The 20201-nt window shown below is 45.3% G+C and overlaps 1 protein-coding gene across 4 annotated transcripts in view; it reads right to left on the bottom strand.

Moving 5' to 3' along the window:
• Positions 1-20201, bottom strand: part of Pex14 (peroxisomal biogenesis factor 14) — a 149010-nt gene that overhangs the window by 13123 nt on the left and 115686 nt on the right. For all 4 annotated transcript variants that reach the window (XM_048350213.1, XM_048350215.1, XM_048350216.1 and 1 more), the window contains one exon: positions 14740-14868. In XM_048350213.1, the coding sequence (XP_048206170.1) occupies positions 14740-14868 (129 nt within the window). The remainder of the gene's footprint in view (positions 1-14739; positions 14869-20201) is intronic.

The raw sequence follows: 20201 nt of genomic DNA, 5'->3' as shown, positions 1-20201 counted from the left end.
TTGTGGTTCAAAGCCAGACCAGGAAGGAAAGTCTGTGAGACTCTTACCTCCAATTAATCATCAGAAAACCTGAAGTGGCACTGTGGCTCAAGTGGTAGAGCTCTAACCTTGAGCTGAAAAGCTCAGGGACAGCGCCCAGGCCCAGGGTTCAAGCTCCACAACCAATGACAACAACAACTAAGAAGAGTCTTACAGACTTTCCTGCTTGGGCTGGCTTCCTATCATGATCCTCAGATCTCAGCTTCCAGAGTAGCTAGGATTATAGGCATGAGCCACCAGAGCCTGGCTGGAGACTTTTTAAAATGTATCAGGGACATTAGCCCTCTGTAACATGAATCGTAAACACATTCTTGTAATTTTTTGCTTTGGGTTCCAGTTATGGTCTTCGGTGGCCTGCAGACATTTTTTTTGTGTTTGCATTTACCAATCTGTTCTGTGGGGTTGTGTTAGAAACGATCCCGCTGCTCCCTTCCTTGCCTATGCCATGACCCTACCCAGCGAGACAGCGAGGTGTTCACATCTAATAAACCAGATGGCAGAGGGGAAACACTGCTTGGCCCTGCTGCAGACATCCTCAGACCTCAGGACATAGGGCTCTGAGTCCCTCAAGGCCCTTCTCGTGTCTGCCTTTCTCTTTTTGTGTGCAAGATGCAAAATCCAAAATCTTGTGCAAGCTCATTTTGAGGAGGAAAATGTGAAGATCAAGTAACCTTGCCCTGGTGGGAGGGTCATGTGCAGATGTCCTTGGACCACACCTGAGCGTCCCTCCACGAAGACCAACCAGACCAGCCGCTCAGAGAACACCTTCACATGGTTCCCTTATTCGGTGGACCACACCTACCACAGATTCTCAAATACTCGCTGAATACCTTACGAGAAAGCAATTGTAACTGAGCTAAAAACCAGACTGCCCCCAAGTTTTTGTAAAAATGTATTTACCACCCTCAAGAAGCAGTCTTCTCCCGTGGGGTTCTGACCTGCTGAGGCCAGGCAGACAACACAGCTCAGGGATCCGGGACCCAGAACCCTGTGCAGCTGCCCACCTGCCATACTCTGCCCTTCCCCAGCCCAAGAAACACCTGTGGTTCTCCGCCTGCCCACCCTTCACCCCGCACCACTGCTCTGTTCCTGCCAGGCTCGCGTTAAGAACATTTTATTGCCCCCTGGTTTTCATTATTAATGAAAAGGGACCAGAATGATCTTTCCTAAAGTTCAGAGAGTCTATAAAGACAAGAAGCTGAAATGCCATTTTACTCGTTTTGGAGATGTGTGATACAATTCTGTCTTGTGGCAAAATGAAGAGAGAGGAAAACTCAAGACAGAAATGCCTCTTATCCACTGTGCAGCTACTAAGGGTGACAGATCAGGGTGACTGAGAACTGTGCTGGTCCTCCTGAAGTGATTCACACCCTCAGCCCCACCAGGCTAGACTCCTGCCCCTGCCTGCTCCCGGGCCACAGAGGAGCTAAAGCAGTGGTCCTGGGACAGTGGACTGTCCTATCACCAACTGTGCTCCCACATAGCCAAGGGCACAGCACAGTGGGTCATGAAAGTGGGATGAATGAGTAGCCTTTTGTTGGAGGGGGGAGACGGGGTTTGCCTGTGAAATCTAGGCTGACCTCAAACTTGAGATCCTCCTGCCTCAGCCTCCCAAGTGCTAGCAGGTATGGTAAATGCCTGTGATCCCAACCGAGGCAGACGTATTGTACAGTTTGAGACCAGTTTAGGCTATACAGCATAATTATTTTTTAAACAACAACAGCTGACCAGTCTTTCTGTCCTGTCACTGGCTGGCCAGGAAGACCAGGCAGCCAAGAAGCAAGGACAGAGAGTTCAGGACCACATCTCCAATCAGCAGTCCCACAGAACAGACCTCTTGACAGTAGGTAACAGGGTTCTGTGAGTCCCAGAGAAGACAGACGACAACATTTCTATTTCACTCTGATTCAGACTGTCTCTAGCACTTCCCTGATGAGATCAACCAACACCACATCTCTGGTGTCTTCATGGAGGACAAAGGAGAGCTGACACAACAGTATTTCTAGGGTTGTTATGCTGTAGGCAGTGGCAAGGTCAGCAGACAAACTGCTGGGAGAAAAGGCAGGGCTCTTCAATACTCACCACCACCTTCCAGGCCTTCTGACGGCTACATGAGCCAGCCTGTGCCCCAAGAGGCTCGGGCACAGGGGAGCTGGGGTCAGGAGGCTGCATTCAAACCACTCCTTCGCTATTCACCAAACACCAGCAAAGCCAACAGTGCTTAGCTCTAGTCACATCTCCACCAATCAAGAAATTCTTAGCACACGAAAACAGACAAAATTGGGTAGGAACACACTAGATATGTTCCCCACAATGTTGAGCTCGAAGCACAAAGCCACAGTCTTACCAACACACAGAAATTCCAGAACCCAGTAAAGGTTCAATAGCAGCACGGTGCTGGCTGAGGAGACAGCCCACTCCAGGGATGTAGGGGTCCCCTACCCTTGGGGAGGTGGGCAGTTTAAACAAGGGGCAGGGCAATGGCAGACACTGAAAAGGCACTGCACCCCCCCTGCTCACTCCACACAAGGTACACTTTGCTTCTCAACGTAGCCCACCAGCTTCTCCCAGAAGCTACCCTGGAAATGAAGTGACCGGACAGGCTCACTCACAGTGGGGTCTGAGACGGAGCCAGTCCACAAATCAGTGACTCCTGCAGCGTGGGTTTGCCGGGGCAAGTGTATGGGGACCAGATGAAGGTACTGTAACCAGGCAGAAGCAGGCCAGCCACAGTGTGGGCACACTGAAGCACATGGCTGTGGACAGCCAGCAGTGGGCAGAAAAATAAATGAGCCTTGAGGGCAGAAACCAGAAGTGCAACCTCGCTGCTCTAGGAACAAGCACCTGGGCAGCCCAGTATCAGTCATGTTTGAAAATACAGAGCCTGGCTTTAAAAGGTACATCCTGTGAAAGACAATCCTTTCCATTTCTCATTGGCTGGGATGCTACAGGCCTTCGCCTCTTCAGGGGGGAAGGATGCTAAGCAGTATATCTCTTCATATCACCAGATTTTAAAATAGGACGCTCTGAAGTCAAGTATGGTGGCACACACCTGCAGCCCCAGCTAAATCAGAGTCTGACCAAAAAGGATCACTTGAGACCAGAAGTTCAAGGCCAGCTTGAACAATATAGAGAGATCTTCTATCAAAAAATAAAGATAGGGGCTGGGAATGTGGCTTCGTAGTAGAGTGCTTGCCTAGCATGCATGAAGCCCTGGGTATACTTCCTCATACCACATAAACAGAAAAAGCCCAAAGTGGAGCTGTGGCTCAAGTGGTAGAGCGCTAGTCTTGAACAAAAGAAGCTCAGGGACAGTGCCCAGATCCTGAGTTCAAGCCCCAGGTCTGGCAAAAAATAAATAAGTAAAAATAAAAATGGGTTGGGGATGTGGTTCAGTGATAGGGCACATGCTTATTAGCATGCATGAAATTCTGGATTTGATCCCAACCACAACAACAACAAAAAAGCTCTAGGGTTGAAGCTTGAAGCCACACTAGGCAGAAAAGTTCACAGAACCCCTTCTCAATGAAGAGCTGGGTATAGTGGCATACACCTGTTACGCTAGCTACAACAGGAAGCCTAATATAGGTAGATCATACCCAGATGTCCATCCAGGCATCTGCCTAGCAAGTGTGAGGCCCAGAGTTCAAAAACAAATCACACCTAGTTATTCAGGAGGGCTGAGATCTTGTTCAGAGCCAGGCAGGCAGGCAAAATCACTAGACTCTTTTATTTCCAATTAACCAACAAAAAACTAGAAGAGGAGGGCTGGGAATGTGGCCTAGTGGTAGAGTGCTTGCCTAGCATGCATGAAGCCCTCCCTGGGTTCCATTCCTCAGCACCACATAAACAGAAAAAGCCAGAAGTGGTGCTGTGGCTCAAGGGGTAGAGCACTAGCCTTGTGCAAAAAGAAGCCAGGGAAAGTGCTCAGGTCCTGAGTTCAAACGCCAGGACTAGCAAAAAACAAAACAAAACAAAACAACAACAACAAAAAACAAACAAACAGAAAAAGAGGGGTGGCTCCAGTTGTAGAGAAGCAGCCATGAGTGGAAAAAAAAATCGACAAGAGTGTGAAGTGCTCTAAGTTCATGCCCTAGTACCAGGAAGAGAGGAAGGGAGGAAGAAGGAAGGCACCCGGGCTCATATTCACAGTCCTAACTATGTGAGAGGCTGAAATGGAGAGGATCACACTTTGAGGCTGGCCAAGCAGAAAAGGTCCAGAGACCCCTTCTTAATGGAGAGCTGAGTATGGTGGTGAATGCTTATCATCCTAGCTACTTGGGAAGATCTACAGGTCAGCCTGAGCAGAAAAGCCTGTAAGATTGCATTTCAACCGAAGAAGCTCAGTGTGGTGGAATGCACCTGTTGTCCCAAGCTATGGTGGGAGCAAAAAAAATATGAAGACTGAGGCCCAGGAGCTGGGAAACAGTGGCTCATTCAGGTAAGCCTAGCTACTCAAGAGGCTGAGATCCAGAGAATTGTGGTTTGAAGCCAGTCAGGGCAGAAAAAGTCTATCAGACTCAATCTCCAAAATAACCAGCTAGGACTGCCAAAAGAGTAAAACAGTGAAAAAATGGGCTGGAGGCATGACTGAACAGTAAACAGTTGCCTAGCAGCAAGCATAAGTCCCTTAGTTCAAATGGCAGTACCTCGAAAAGAAAATTAAAAAAACAAGTTATATACTGGAAAAAAAAAAACCTGCCACGCCTATTCCTGATAAAGAACTTATAACTACAATATAGAAAGTTCTGACAATTTAGCAATAATAAAAATTTTTAAAAAGATGGTGGCCCAGCACTAGTGGCTCACAGCTTTAATCTTCGCCCCTTAGAAGGCTGAGATCTGAGGATCACAGTCTGAAGCCAGCTCGAGCAGGAAAATCCACGAGACTCAACTTCAAATTAACTACAAAAAAGACCCCCAAAAACCCGGAAGTGGAGCTGTGGTTCAAGAGGTAGAGCACTAGCCTTGAGCAAAAAGAAGCTTAGGGACAGCATCTAGGCCTTGAGTTCAAGCCCCAGGACCAGTGCAAAGCAAAACAAACAAAAACCCCAAAGACCCAAGATGGTTTTTAAATGGGAAGAAAGGAAGAAAAAGATACATGAATGACCACTAAGAACATGAACACATACCTGGCACCATTAATCATTAGGAACATGCAAATTAAAAGTACAATGAGGATCTATTATATGTACACTAAAATAGCTAAGCTTTAAAAAGTGAGAATAGCAAATTTTGGCAAGAATATAGAGCAACTAAGGCTCTCACAAATCACTGTAAGGAATGCAAATTGATGCAACCATTCTGGAGAACAGTTTGACAATAGCTTATAAAGTTAAACACATGCCTACCAGGTGACTCAACCAGCCTAGGCACAGGTATCATTAATCCAAGAGCAATGGGAGGTGATGCACACACAAAGATGTGTATGTGAATGTGCACTGCAGCTTTACTGTACCAGCCACCAACTAGGACAACCACATGACCAGTGGATAGGCAAACTGGTCCCCAAACAGGGAATAATAGAGGTCAGCCAACTGGCCTGCTGGACACCTCCCACTTCAGCCTGCTTTTACACAGCTTCAGCTAAAAACTTCTGAGGGACTGTGGTGTAGAGAGAGGGAGCAGACAGTGAAGGTCGGGGAGGGGGATTCAAATATGGGACAAGACACATACAACTGACAACATCAGAAAAAGTCTGCTGACCCCTGGAGTACAACTTTAGATGTATAGCTCAACAGGGATCACTCTCTAAAGAGATTTATGGTAAGAAACTAATGCTGTATGATTCCATTCATGTGAAATTTGCTAAAAGGCAGTGCTGTGGTGATAGAGCATGGGTTGGTCGTTAATAGGAACCAGAAGCAGAGGGGGGAAAGGGTGGAGATAAAGGGCACAAAGTAATAAAAATTTTCTGTATTTGTGATTGCTGCGTGAATTAGAGTTAGAACTCAATTTGTACAACTCCTCAAATTGTATGCTTAAAACTGATGAATGTTATTATATGTAAGCTATACTTCAAAAATATGATTAGAAAGAAAATAATTAAGAGTCCTGAAAAAAGAACAACTATATCCAGCAATTTTCTTCTTAGATCTCTACCCCAAGTGGAATGAAAACACATGCCCACATAAGACTCACACAAAAATGTTCCTGGCATTATTCATGTTAGCCAGATAGAAATGGATGGAGGGTGTCTCAGTGGTAGGGCAGAGCACTTGTCCAGCATGTACAAAGTCCTAAGTTTGATTCCCAGTACTAACAAAACAAAAAACACAGGAGAACTGAACTTCTAAATTCCCAGATTGGGGACCGGATGGCGAAAATGAGGCACACACACACCTGAACACAATGGAGCAATAGGAAGCATGTCACAGCATGGAGGGAACCCCAAATTATGATGTTAAGAAAAAGAAACCACACACCAGGGGATCACTACTCTATGATTCCATTTGCCTGAAATATTCAGAAAAGGCAAATTTACAGCGATGGAAAGTAGATGAGTGGTTGCTTGGGGCTAGCAGTGGGAACAGGGATTAATAGTAAATGGGCCCAAAGGATCTTCCTGGATGCTGAAAGTGCTCTAGGCTGATTTATGGTAATGGTTGTACCACTCCGGAAAGTTACTAAAAATCATTGAATTGTACATTTGAAATGGATGTGTTTCACACTATGTAAAAATACATCAACAGCTTTGCATGTTTTAAAAAATAATTTTTAAATATGAGGAGTTGTGAATATATGGTCAGCTGATGTTTTATAAAGAGACAAGTAATTCAAGAAGTGCTGGTACAGCAGGATATCTACTCAGAGAAAAATGAACCTTGACTGTCACCTCACACCATACAGAAAAATTAACTATGAGACATTAACACAGACCTAAACATAAAAACTAACAAACACTAAAGGATGAGGGATGTAGCTCAAGGGTAGCACACTTGTCTAGCTTGTATTGAGGCTCTGGGTTTGATCCCCAGCACTTCAAAAACCAACAAACAATACCCAGAACTCACACTGTTGGTGGGAAGGTAAAACTGTGCAACTACTATGGAGAACAATTTTGACGTTTCTTATAAAGTTAAAATATACACTTAACATATAAATAAACCAACAATTCTCCCAGGCATTCAACAAAGAGAAATAAAAGCATACAAAGAAATACACACAGATGTTCACAAGTTTTATTCATAATTACTCCAAACTGGAGACCGCCCAAAGTTTATCCATCAACGAGTGAGTGGATAAAGGAGTGGTACAATGGATACCACTCATTGATAAAGAGAAGGGAACTTGGCATATGCACAGTAGTGGGTCACTCTCAACAACATTATGCCGGAGAAAGTAACCAGACACTAAAGAGCATACCATATGATTCCATTTATACAAAACTCTGGGAAAGAGACATCTAATAGTAGTGAGAGAAAGCAGACCAGTGGTTTGTTCTACAAGCAAGATGGGGTGGAATGACCGGAAATGGGGCACAAGGGAACCTTTTGGGGTATTGGAAATGTTTTAGAATATGCTGATGATTACATGGAAATTCACACTTGTCAAAACTCAAATGGTACAATTACAATGGATATATTTTGTTTTATTTATAAATTAAGTCTCAAGAAAGCTGACTCCAAAAAATAAAAATAAAAAAGTCTCCTCAGTATTTTAAAAGTAGACAAGAATGCAAGAAGAAATGGTTGAGAACAATGGCCAGCATATGGTGCTAAAGTCTCTTAAACCTGCCTAATTTACCTGCGAAAACTCTACACACTGTGGCTAGCCATGGGATCCTCCTTGGTCTCAATGTAGAACTATGTGGAGTTTAGTGTTCGTCATATTGGATAAGAAGACACAACCAACAAAACAAAATCAAAACAAGAAAAACCAACAACAACAACAAAAAAGAAGACACAACCCCAGCAGACGAAGGGCACTGTTCCTCAGCTTCTCTTACAAACAGGCCTATCTGTGTAACTAAGTTCCAGCCAACGAAGAAAAAGCGAAAGGGATGGGGGCCATTCCGGAAGGCCTCCTTAGAAGGCAGCATGGCCTTCTCCTTCCTGCGGGTGGAATGGCAGGTGGGACAGCTGGACCACAAGATGAATGAAGAGCACAGAACTTCTATAGTTTGGATGGCCTACTATTATGTATCAGAGAACATTTTGTTTGTTTTTTCCTATTTTCTTGCCTTAACTGTTTAGGACCCATCCCCTCCAAAAAGTCTTTCTGTAAGACCATGCTGGAGTTTCCTTGGTTCCTAAATTCTGAAATGGAACAATCTCAACATTACCTCCATTCTACATCCAACAGTGGCCTCCTAAAGGCAGGCGGGATCCCCACTTCCCCCTCAGCCCGCACAGGCTCAGCACCACTGGGCCACCAGGGCAGCTGTCCAAGAAAATGCTGTTACAGGCAGCTTCTTTTCAGTTCTCAATCATATTCCTATCGCCATCTATGCAGTCCACAAATACTTCTAGAATACCTGCTAAGTCTGAGCCTCAGGCCCTTGGGTTTAAAAAAAAAGCCTCCAAACTCATAGTTTAATAAGGGAAGATATTGAAACAAACGTTTAAGTGTGATGTGGTGGAGAAAAAGCCTAGGTCCTGGTCAGAATTAGTCCTTGGAAAAATGCCCTGGAGTTGTTGATAGCTGACTCTGACCTTGAAGAAAGCAATGCGATGTCAGGCAAAGAAGACAAGAAGAGCAACACTGACTCAGGCCAGCACAGCCCAGGTGTCTGACAGAAGATACAAATTAATTTTAATACCAGTCTAAGAATAATATAGTCAGATAGGCAATACAGCTACAGAAATGACCAGATGACACATTTGCAAGTTGAGCCCCACTGTTCTTTCTGTTGTTCTCTGTCCAAGTGATGGCCTGGCTCTCCCTGATCATCTCTCTGACCCCCACCCATGCTCCAGTTACCCTGAGCTGCCCAGAGCTCCTTTAGGTCATCGCATATTTCCATGTCTATATGTCTTGACCATTCCTACCCTGAACCAGACATCCCCAGGTCCAGTTAAATATCTGCTCCCTGCAGCTTCCCTTCATCTCTTCTGCACCACCCTCCTCCCTGTCCCTGTCTCCCAGGCAAATCTAAGCTTCTTACCTGCCTTTGCACAGGAGGGGAGAGTGATTAGGCCTTGTCCCATAGTTCAGATCTTAAATATTCCCAGGGGCACAGGTTTTAGAGGTTTGTTCCCAAGGGAAGTGCTATTAGGACGTAGTGGATCTTGAAGAGGTGGGAGGTCTTTGGGTCACTGTGAGTGTGCCCACCAAGAGAAGAGCAGGGACTCGGCCTCTTCTTCTCTCTCACTTGCACTACCTCACCATCACATGAGCAGTTTTGCTCTGCCATGTGTTCCCCACCAAAAGCCCACAAGGATCAGCCCAAGCAATAACTGCCTGAAACTTCTAATCTGTGAGCAAAACTGTCGGGGTCTCTAGCTCCCCACGCTCTCCTGACCTGCCTGAGAGATGGGGAAACACGCCCCGACCGGGCAAGCCAAGAAGAGGAAAGGGTCGATCGACCTCCCGCACCCAGCCCTCCCTCACTGGAGGACAGACAGCCCAGGAGCTAAGTCAGTGCAAAGTCTCGTTTATTGAGGTAGATCCTTCTATTAAATAAGGCACAGGAGCCAATCAGGTCAAAGATCAGCAGGAAGGAGAGGCGTGTACGTGCACCTATCTAGGGACTGTGAGGGGCGGCCTAAGCTGTCCGTCAAGGGTAGAGGGCCGAGGGACCAATCCTAAGAGGCGGCCTATTTTACGTCACAGCCCACAGGACCACCTCAGGTGCCATCTTGGCCACACATGGTCCCAAGGCTGGGAGGTGGTGCCAGCTAGAACTGCCTTTCTGGCATAATAGCCACACATGACCCTGGGGCTGGCAGGGCCAGCTAATTGCCTCTTTCTGATGTAACATGCCCCGGCATGTCCCACACAAAACGAAACCTTTTATCTTTGTAGGTTGATTGTCTCAAGTATTAATTACAGTAATGGTACACTGATACATTCTGTTAATTTTTGCATCCTAGAAGTATAACACAGTGCCTGGCACACAGTACACATTCAATAATGAATGCTTGCTCAGTGAATTCAGATACTACACAGGGCTATAAAAGAAGCAAACCTAAGCCAGCCATCAGTGGCTCATGCCTATAATCCTAGCTACTCAGGAGGCTGAGATCTGAGGCGCCAAGTTCAAAGCCAGCCCAGGTAGGAAAGTCCGTGAGATTTTATCTCCAATAAACTACTCAGAAAAAGCCAGAAGTAGAGCTGTGGCTCAAGTGGGAAAGTGCTCACTTTAAGTAAAAGCCAGAACTGGCAAAAAAAAAAAAAAAAAAAAAGGGCAGAAAAGAAAAAACAAATCTAGTCTTTGTAGGTATCCTAATCAAATGATTCAAACATTTCACAGCCTCAGACATCTGTATCCTATCTTAAGAGGTGGCAAATGAAGCTACAGGTCAGTCTTTGATTTGTTTATCAGAAATACAGGGAGCAAAAGGTGGATCAACTCAGCACAAGTCAATGAATCAAGTGTTTTGCAGGACCCTGTATGTAGGACCTCATGAGGCCCATACAAACTTGCCCATTGATTCCTGACTCAAGAATCAAAACAAAAAGAAACCAGAAAGAGAAACAGAATGCCAAATCTCCTCTCCGATCCCAGCTTGGCTTTTCTTGTGCTCTACCCGATTTTCTCTAAGGCCCTGGAACACTGGTTTATTCTCACACCAGGTGACACCAACCTTCTTCACTTGGGTGTCAACCTCCTGCCATCTTCACAAAGCTGCCTGACTTCCCAAGCCCACATTAATTCTTCTCTTTTCTGTAATCTTGTGGAATTTTTTTGTCTATATAATTAATTTTGGCATTAAGTCACGGTGTCTTATATTATTATCTTTTTCTTTCTTTGAGATCGTGTTTTAAATCTCTCACATGATACGCACTGAGTATCCAGTAGGTACTTTACAAACACCGAGGAGCTAAACTGTCCCCGTCTGGGAGATCTCCATCATCCTCATTGCCACTGACATTTTCTAACGTCCCAAGGTCAACACATTCACATGGGAGCAGAGGTACCAAGAGGCACCAGCAGCAGATCCAGGGAAAGAAAGGCCTACCAGAGGTCCCCAGATAAAGATCTGTGGCACGTTCTCCCAGAGGTGGTCTTAAAAGGCAGCCCTCCCCTGACACAGAAGCATTTGGGGCTACGCCTAGGGAATCCCATTTTCTAGGACTGGGCTCAGAGATGAAATGTCCTTAAGAAGTCAAGAATGGGCGGGAAGGGCTGCTAGGGATCTAGATGTAAAATCAGCAGGAACACACATGAACAGAGGCCATAAATCCCACCCAGACACAGACAATGCCTCGGTGATAAGCATGCAGATTGCACACCTAGTTCAGAAACTCCCCTGAGTTTGCTTGTAATTAAGGGGGTTAGAGAGGTAAAAAAAATATATAAACCCAATTAATCATTTAAATATTTAAAGTCAGATTTTCCCCTCACTCCAGGATTAGTATATTTCATAGCGCCAGCAGCCGACAGCCCTGGTTTTTACTGGGGTTCATTTTAGAGCGTGTTTAAACTAGTCAGATTGAGTGATGCTTCTAGCAACTAATCGCATGTCAAATAAAAGATATTTTATGTAATAAATTACCGCTACAAGTAATTCAAATGTCATTTATCAGTTTTATTATCAGTCAGGCAAAGTCTTGTTTCTCTATATTAATCAAAATCAAGCCTCCCCCCCCCCTTTTTTTTTCTGAGCAGTTTTGACACCTCTTGGCAAAAGTACAGAAGTGAAGAGGCAGAGTCACCCCCGGAGTTGAAAGAAGCAATGTAATGGTACGAGAAGTAACAACTGAAAACTTCAGGCACTGAAAATTACCATTACCACTGTTTTTATATCACTGTCAAAGAAGGAAGAAGTCTGTCTCTAAGAAGATATATTTTATTTTTAGGGCCCAGTGACTCAAAGACACCTCCTACCTAAATACCTAAAAACATGTAATGCTTTTTTACAGAGCAGGCTGGACATGGGGGTGATTTAAATGATTCAGAAGCCCATTCTTTTGCCTCAGAGAAAGAGAGAAAAAGAGAGTGTGTTAACCCTTTGTGCCTCCAGAAAGCAGGCAAATGCATGCCATTTTAGGCCAACTCTGTGACCAACCAAAACAATTTGTTCTCAGCAAGAAGTTTCCAAGTAGCCAAGAGACCTGTTTGGTATTAAGTCATGGGAGGAAACAGCTGGAACAGAACAGATGTGCATCTTAGAAAATTGTACACCCAGCTGCCACTGCCTATCCTCAACAAATCCCATTAAACGGCTGGGCTCAGGGACACAACTAAGGGAAGTGTGGAGACCGGTTAAAAAGAAACACATAAAGGAGGGTTAGAGCCCAGAAAACACAATGTTCTGCAAGAGTGCTGGCCAGGAAGGAGAAAAGAGACTTCTACTCACACTGGCAGGGACTGAGCTTGGAGCTCAAACCCCAAACTCACTTGCCATGGAGGCTCAGCTCCTGGGATCTCACAAATCTCCATGCCAAGGGGTCACGCAGGCCCCAATAGATGAGACCCATGGGTACATGTGCCCTGGCCTTACTCAGCCTTATCCAAAAAGCAAAAGGGGACTTCTAAGCATGATCTGTAACACACAAAGCGGAGTCTAACCCGTTGCCTGGCTCCTCGCCAGTCCAGAGAGAAGACCTGTTAGGGCCATATCTGCCCTGTGGAATTGTCTGCCCAGCAGCAGGGGGCTGGATGAGAGCAACACTAAAGTGAGAAGAAGGTCACTCCAGATGCTGCGTTCAGGGATCAGAACAGACCTACCATTTAAAAATATGCCCTATGTGCCAGGCACTGGTGGCTCATGCCTGTGATCCTAGCTCTTCAGGAGGCTGAGATCAGAGGATCCCAGTTTGAAGCCAGCCACAAAAGAAAAATCCTTGAGAAAAAAAAAGCCTTGGAAGTAGGAGGGAGAAACTGAGGGAGAGCAAAGGAAGGAGTGGCATTGTCCAAAAAGAATTGTCCCCATTATCTGATTTATGAAATGGTAACCCCTCTCTCTATACAACACTTCCAAAAAGCCAGAAGTGGAGCTGTGGTGCAAGTGGTACAGCACTAGCCTTGAGCAAAAAGAATCAGGGATAGTGCCCAGGCCTTGAGTTCAAGCCCCAGTACTGGAAAAATAGGTAGATAGATAGACACCCCTTAAAAACCAAAATCTGACACTGATTTTCAAGTAATTTTTAAACCTTCTGAGATAGACAATTAAAGTGACAACTATAGAAAAGACATTTTAAAAGGTAACAGAGCCAATTGTTAAGTTACATTAGAGAAATAGAATTGAGCTATTTTCCATAGCTTTGGAGTCAATTTTAACACATAAAATTTTAACATTTTATACTTTTTATAAGTGACTTAAAGATGAGACTCAAATGTGTACATTTATTGATATACTTACCACAGAAACTTTCATTTAAAAACAAAGACCCTCAATAATCATGTTCTCATGTAAAAATTCAAAGCAACATTCAAAAGGACCTTTATAATTCAATCCAAAAGTCTGTGCCAGGGCTGGGGATATGGCCTAGTGGCAAGAGAGCTTGCCTCGTATACATGAGGCCCTGGGTTCAATTCCCCAGCACCACATATACAGAAAACGGCCAGAAGTGGCGCTGTGGCTCAAGTGGCAGAGTGCTAGCCTTGAGCAAAAGGAAGCCAGGGACAGTGCTCAGGCCCTGAGTTCAAGGCCCAGGACTGGCCAAAAAAACAAACAAACAAACAAACAAAAGTCTGTGCCATATTGACAGTACGTTAATAAATATGTTACTATGTACACGGAAGGGAAGGCTGCCTGAAGCCTACAAATATTAACTAAAAAAATCATATTTATTTATTTATTTATTTATTTATTTTTTATTTTTTGGCCAGTCCTGGGCCTTGGACTCAGGGCCTGAGCACTGTCCCTGGCTTCTTTTTGCTCAAGGCTAGCACTCTGCCACTTGAGCCACAGTGCCACTTCTGGCCGTTTTCTGTATATGTGGTGCTGGGGAATCGAACCCAGGGCTTCATGTATACGAGGCAAGCACTCTTGCCACTAGGCCATATCCCCAGCCCAAAAAATCATATTTTGATGAGCAAAGGACAGTGCACTCACAGCACACACTCAGACTGTCACTCAGGAAATGGTAGCATCCAAAGTCACAGGTACAAGATGGGAAATAAAGCCAAGAGTCTTCTGTTTATTGTATATAACCAAAATACTTGAGGCAACACAATCAACTTATTTATTCTGATTCTTGGGAGAAACCCGGCTTCCCCCAGTTTGCTGAGGCTGGGAGCTACAAAACACTCCTCTTGCCAGGTGCTGGTGGTGTGTGCCTATAATCCTAGCTACTTAGGAGAGTGAGATCACAGTTCAAAGCCATCCCAGCCAGGCAAGTCTGTGACTCTTATCTCCAGTTAACCAACAAAAAGCCAGAAGTGGCGCTGTGGCTCAACTGTTAGAGTGTCAGCCTTGAGCAAAAAAGCTTAAGGACAGTGCCCAGGTCCTGGGTTCAGGCTGTAGTACTGGTGTGCAAATGTGTACACACACACACACACACACACACACACACACACACACCCTAACACCTCAACCATAGACCTGAATCCCAGGCACAGTTTAACAGGATTTGGAGTGGGTGACTTACTGTATAGCTGCGGTGTGAGGTGAGGGGGCTGAACAGGAACCACCTGTGTGACAGGGCCCAAGGACGAAGGCTCATCAGCAGCAGTGCCCGACTGCTGGAAAGCCAGATCAATCTCTTCATCTGTCAGCCCTGGAGAGAAGAGCACAGAACTCACATAAGCACCTGTCCACAAGGCAAGAGCATTTTCCTTGAGAAAAGGCCTTTGTGGCCTAGGAGTGCCTGGCATCCTAGGAAGTTGCCTCCTCAATTTCGGATTCTCCGGAACCTCTCTCAGTTGCAATTTAACCTTAAGCGACAGAATATTAGCCTCAACTCTGCTTCCAAATGTGGCTCATTCAATTTCCTTAATTTATCCTTGAGTTTATTGCTGCTTTTGAAGTCGCTCAGTTCTGCAATTCTCCATTCTTCCCCCGAAAACAGATACCATCAACTGCAAATGTGGCTCATTTTAATCTGTAATGGTGTTAAAAAAAAGAGGGGAAAAAACTAACAATAATGCATGAAAACAGACAGGGAAACAAAAAACTAATTATTGGGTGAGACGACTAATTAGTCTAGATCGTTTCCGAAGACGGGAATAATTTGCTTTATTTTATGACAAATGCAGAAATAAAAAGAAAAATCAGGACTGACTGTGATTAGTATGAATGGGATATAGAATGTAAAGAAGAAAATAAAACAAGAAGGCAGATCAAAACAAGGCCAGGCCCAAACTTTCAGATGATTATTGCTCTAGCCTATCACAGGCTGCCTAGATCGCCTTTGGCTAGTTTTTCTTTTCCCTTTTTTAAATCTTCCTGACACTCAAAACCATTCCACCCAGGGGACAGCAGAAAATCACAGGGCGCCATCTGCAGTGCCTCTAAGATGTGGAGAGGATTTGCCTATGGAGGGAGGGAAGCCCCCGTTTCCAGTGGATTCACAGCTGGGATATTTTCAATGGGTCCGCGGCTGCCTGGAGACCTTGACTCTTGAGTAGAAGGCAAGGGCATCAACCAAACCATTGAACAGGAACACAGCGTGGCACCCAGACAGGAGAGAAACTTTTCCCATGGGGCCCACTCGGGCAGTAACTGCATGTATAAAAGCGCTCTACCACCGTGAGTGGGAAACGCAGGAGGAGGTCACTGCTGATCTGCAGAAGACCACTTGGGCTGGCCAGTGTTGTTCCGGGAATCCCAATATCCAGGCGAGCCGCAACACAGAGCTTTTAAACTAGAGCCGAGAGCTTTTCCACATCTGGTCAGCAGCTCTCCATTAGAGGCCCACAGCATGGTATACTTGCCCCTGGGGGTAGATGAAGTACAAGGCGGTTCTGAGGATCAGCATCTTCAAAGCGTGGTGCCTTGCACTCTGTGCCTAGGGGCTAATAGATGGTGTACATTAATGCTTTAGAGCACAGCTCTGCCCTGCACCAGATTGGCCTGACTTGACTGCAGCCATCCCTCAAAGTTTTCATGCCCTACCGCATCCGGTCAAGGGAGTGCCTGAACTACTCAAAATGACCCTGGGCCCTTTTTCCTCTTCTCAAACGGAGTGCTTACGGTCTGTCCTCATTTAGAATAGCAGGTCGTCCCCTCTTCCCGCCTGTTCACAGCATGGCGGGGCTAGACAAGGGCAGGCAAGGCCATGCCACTGCCGGTCGGGTAGCACTTGATAGCCAGGTTGAGGGGCAGATGAAACGGTGCCAAAAACATCACCGACCCAAGCCTCCTACCTTTCAAATACAAGAACTGAAGGTGAGTGGACTGGAACTGGACAGCTTGCTGCAAAGGGTTTGCTTTTTCCAACATTTTCCCCTCAGACAAAACAGACAGGCAAGAACAGAGGACACACTTCCTTGGAGCCTGTACCTCGTGTATTCCAGGCTGCAAGCACCGCAGATCGCTCTTCCTAAATAGGAAGGGGCATTCCTCTCTGAGCAATGGGAGGGGGTGTGTGTGTGAGAAGACATTGTTTTAACCAGTTCGCAATCAGCCGCTAAAGTAAGAGGCAGCATCTGCGATGTCAGCACAGGCTGCTGGTCACTGGTACACGACAGAATTCTATAAACCTGGTGGGTCCTGTGCCTTGTCAGCCGCTGGCTGCAAATGAGGATAATTTTCCCAAAAGGAGCATTCAGTTGCATTCTCATTTTCCCCTTTGGCTCTTTCAAATATAAACAAGTACGATAATGTTTAACGCTAGGGAAATATACAGTAAGTTAGAGGCAGTGCTGCAGCCCTAAGAGCTGGAGCTGGTTAAAGGAACAGGACTCCCTCCCCACTGCTCTGCCCTCCGGCCCTAAGCTTTTAGGAAGCCTATTTTCCTAATAAAACATGTTCCTTGCATTACCGCTGCGGAGCCCACCAGTGAGGCCACGGTTTAAAGGGCATCGGCACTTCCTCCCAAGCTCTTGTTTTTCACAGACCTTATCGTTTGATGCTCTAAATTTACACGGGCTGAAATTCCAGTATCCCTAGTTCTCTGAGAGAGTTGGGGGTTTGATCTGGGAACAGTTAATGAGTCACGTTTCTTAAAAAAAAAATTTTTTTTAAACAATCTCACCAGATAAGATATAATTTTAGAGCTGAAATTTTATCCCAGTCTTTCCCTTCATTCAGTAGATTAAAATACTTGAGATCCAAGGAAGGTGAAAACTCTGCCCCAAATCATTCTTGTCCTCAAGAATTGGATGCTGGTGACAATCTACTACCAGCCTGGTGACTTGTCACGATGCCAGGGTTACAAAGCACCAGATGACAAGACTCAAAACCTGCACTTTAATTCTTCAGTCTTGTCAAAGGTCAAGGAAGGATTAGGTAAGAGTCAATAACTAGTTTGGGACTATACGGAAACCACACAGGAACTTAATCCCTTGGTCCTATCTGACAACTAGAGAACTTTCTGAACACCAGTGTATCCTCTTCCTCATCCTATTCCATGACCCCAAATCGAATGCTGACACTGGTGCCCACGCGTCTCTGAGTGTTCTTTTTGTCTGAAGTGTTCCCAGGTTAGGCAGGGCTGATACTCTTCAGGACTCGTACACGACTCAGGGAGCTCAGCTGGGACTCAGGAGACTGAACAGGGGTCATCTCTCTCTGGAGATCACAACTAGCTGTCTGCCCTGGTAGCAGCTTTTGGCACAGAGACCACCCTTCTTTGTAATAAGGTGCTGCCACAGGCCTCATACATAAGACATCCAGGTGCCCTAGTCTCATCTTTCTCCTTTCCACACTGAGATAAACAATGCAGATCTTTGATTGAGACCTTGCAGAATCCAAAAGGTTAAAAGGAATAATAAAGGAAACTGCCAATTGTAAGTGAATTATATTTGGCTCTGAAAGCTGAGGCAGAGGCTATATTATAAAAGGCATCTCTTTGCGTTGTTTACCATCACCCTGACTAATGCAGACCTTTTTTTTTTGTTTTAAATAATCTCATGCAAATTAGACACACACACTTCCTTCCAGTTGATTGCTATCTGCAAGGAATAATCTAACCGCGAGGGACTGAGCAGTGGCTGAGCGGAACAGAGATGGGAGAAGCGGGCTTCACTGTCCTGTGTGCGGCACGGAAAGCTTCTCCCTCTTCCATCTGCCTTACTACTTCCTTCGGCTGCTGCCTTTGGAAGAATTAGTCCATTTTAATAAAGCTTAAAATTTTCTCTTAGTTGGGATGTCATTCTGCATTATCTGATAATGCACATTAAATGTACTAAGCATTTAGATGTTATTCCACTAACTTCCTTATGCCACTTGGTGACTTTCAAGAGTTCCTACCCATCCACCCCCTAATCTACAGTAATGATAATTAAGATATATTACCGAGAGAATAATTCTTTAAAAAATTCCCCCTCGCTCTCCAACTTTAGCCAAGAGAAGGAGGGAACGACAGGAGCACTTGTCTGGGAAAGCAGGAAGAGCAGGTCACCGTGCCACCCTCTGCCGATGCCACTGCCTGATGCGCAAACCTGAGAGCTTTCAATTCACACTCTCCTGGGCTGAATGAAGAGCTCAAGCACCCAGGATCTAGATAGGTTTCCTGTCCCCTCAATTCTCCACTTTCGAAAGTGACCAGGCACTCAGCACTCTATGGCAGCTATCTGTTTCCCCAGCAGCACAGGGCCATATATCTTCTCCAGTACTTTCTTCAGGGTGGGCTGCTTTTAACAGAACAGAACAAGCGAGGGACATCCTAAGGATCAATAAAGCTTACTTTTCTGCCACTAGCACTGAATACCCCAGGGCAGCCATACCTGCCTATTTTTATCCTCCAGAATATAAACCTTTTTTAATTTTTTTTCTAAAGGTTTCTGTGAAAATGCAGACCAAACAAAGTCCAACTGGTAGACAGTGAACTGAGTGGTCCCTCGCTACCCTTTCCCGTGACTCAGGCTGACTTGGCACCAGAAAGAACTGTCTTTTTCTGTAGAACTGTCCTTTCAGAACGCCAACACTGTCCCCAGAGACCACTGGGGCTCTGCCCTAGGCCTAGCCCTGTGCAGGTGAAGCAGAAAGACAGATGATACAAGACAGCAGTGTTCTCTGAATTTTTCAGGTATAATAAAAGGAAGGAAAGGCCAGGAATGGATTGAACATAAGCAACTTCCCGCCCGTGCCGAATTTTATAATAAAGCTGTAGAGATAGACAGGGACAAGGGCACAGCCCCAGGGGCCACGGCAAGCATGGCCAGCAGGGAAGGGATGGGAACTCCATCACCCCTCTATTTCCCAGACTTAGGTGAATCCTCGGAGACCCTGGGAGACTGAACTGGGGTCACCTCTCACAGAACACAACTAGTTCTCTGCCTTGGCACTCAGAGAGGAGATGAGGCAGAGAAGACAGCTGGCTGAAGATACTCCCAAATTAAAAGAAAAATCAACTCTCTCAGAAAGAGGTTCGAGGAAGGGGAAGGGAAAAAGTATTTTTATTTTATTAACATTTTGTTGGAACCGTAGAGTACAATAAGGACTCTCGGAGCCTCTAAAAGTCGTTGGATGACCTGTAGACCCCTATTTCCCAGTGCCTTGTATAAAATTGAATTTTTTAAACATAAATTACACGTAATGACGACACTGTAAAAACTAACAGTAATGGAAAGCTGTGCTGTATTTCATTAGCCTGTATTATTCCGTGCCACCTGATCCAGCCGGGCCTTGTTTATGAGTTAGTGTGCGAGCAGATGCCGATGGAAGCATTTGCTTCGACCTTGCTCTTCTCATTGGGGCATGAAATTACGACGGCAGCACCTTGATATTACAGCCATAAATACAGTAAACTGCAAATTTAAGCCAACGGCTCCTATTGTCTCTGAACATAAAGCTGATCGGTATTTATTTAAAAGGAGAACAAAAAAAATATTATATATCACCTTGTTTATGGGGCCGCCCCCACCCACTTTCTTATCCCCTTCCCCAGCACCCCCAACCTGTCTAATTCACTTGGTTAAAATATTAAGCAAATAAGCCAAACACTTT

Source organism: Perognathus longimembris, chromosome 7 (genome assembly GCF_023159225.1).
Source record: "Perognathus longimembris pacificus isolate PPM17 chromosome 7, ASM2315922v1, whole genome shotgun sequence".
Taxonomy (NCBI): domain Eukaryota; kingdom Metazoa; phylum Chordata; class Mammalia; order Rodentia; family Heteromyidae; genus Perognathus; species Perognathus longimembris.
Note: the sequence above shows the minus strand (reverse complement) of the source record. Positions and strands in the feature narration are given on the sequence as shown.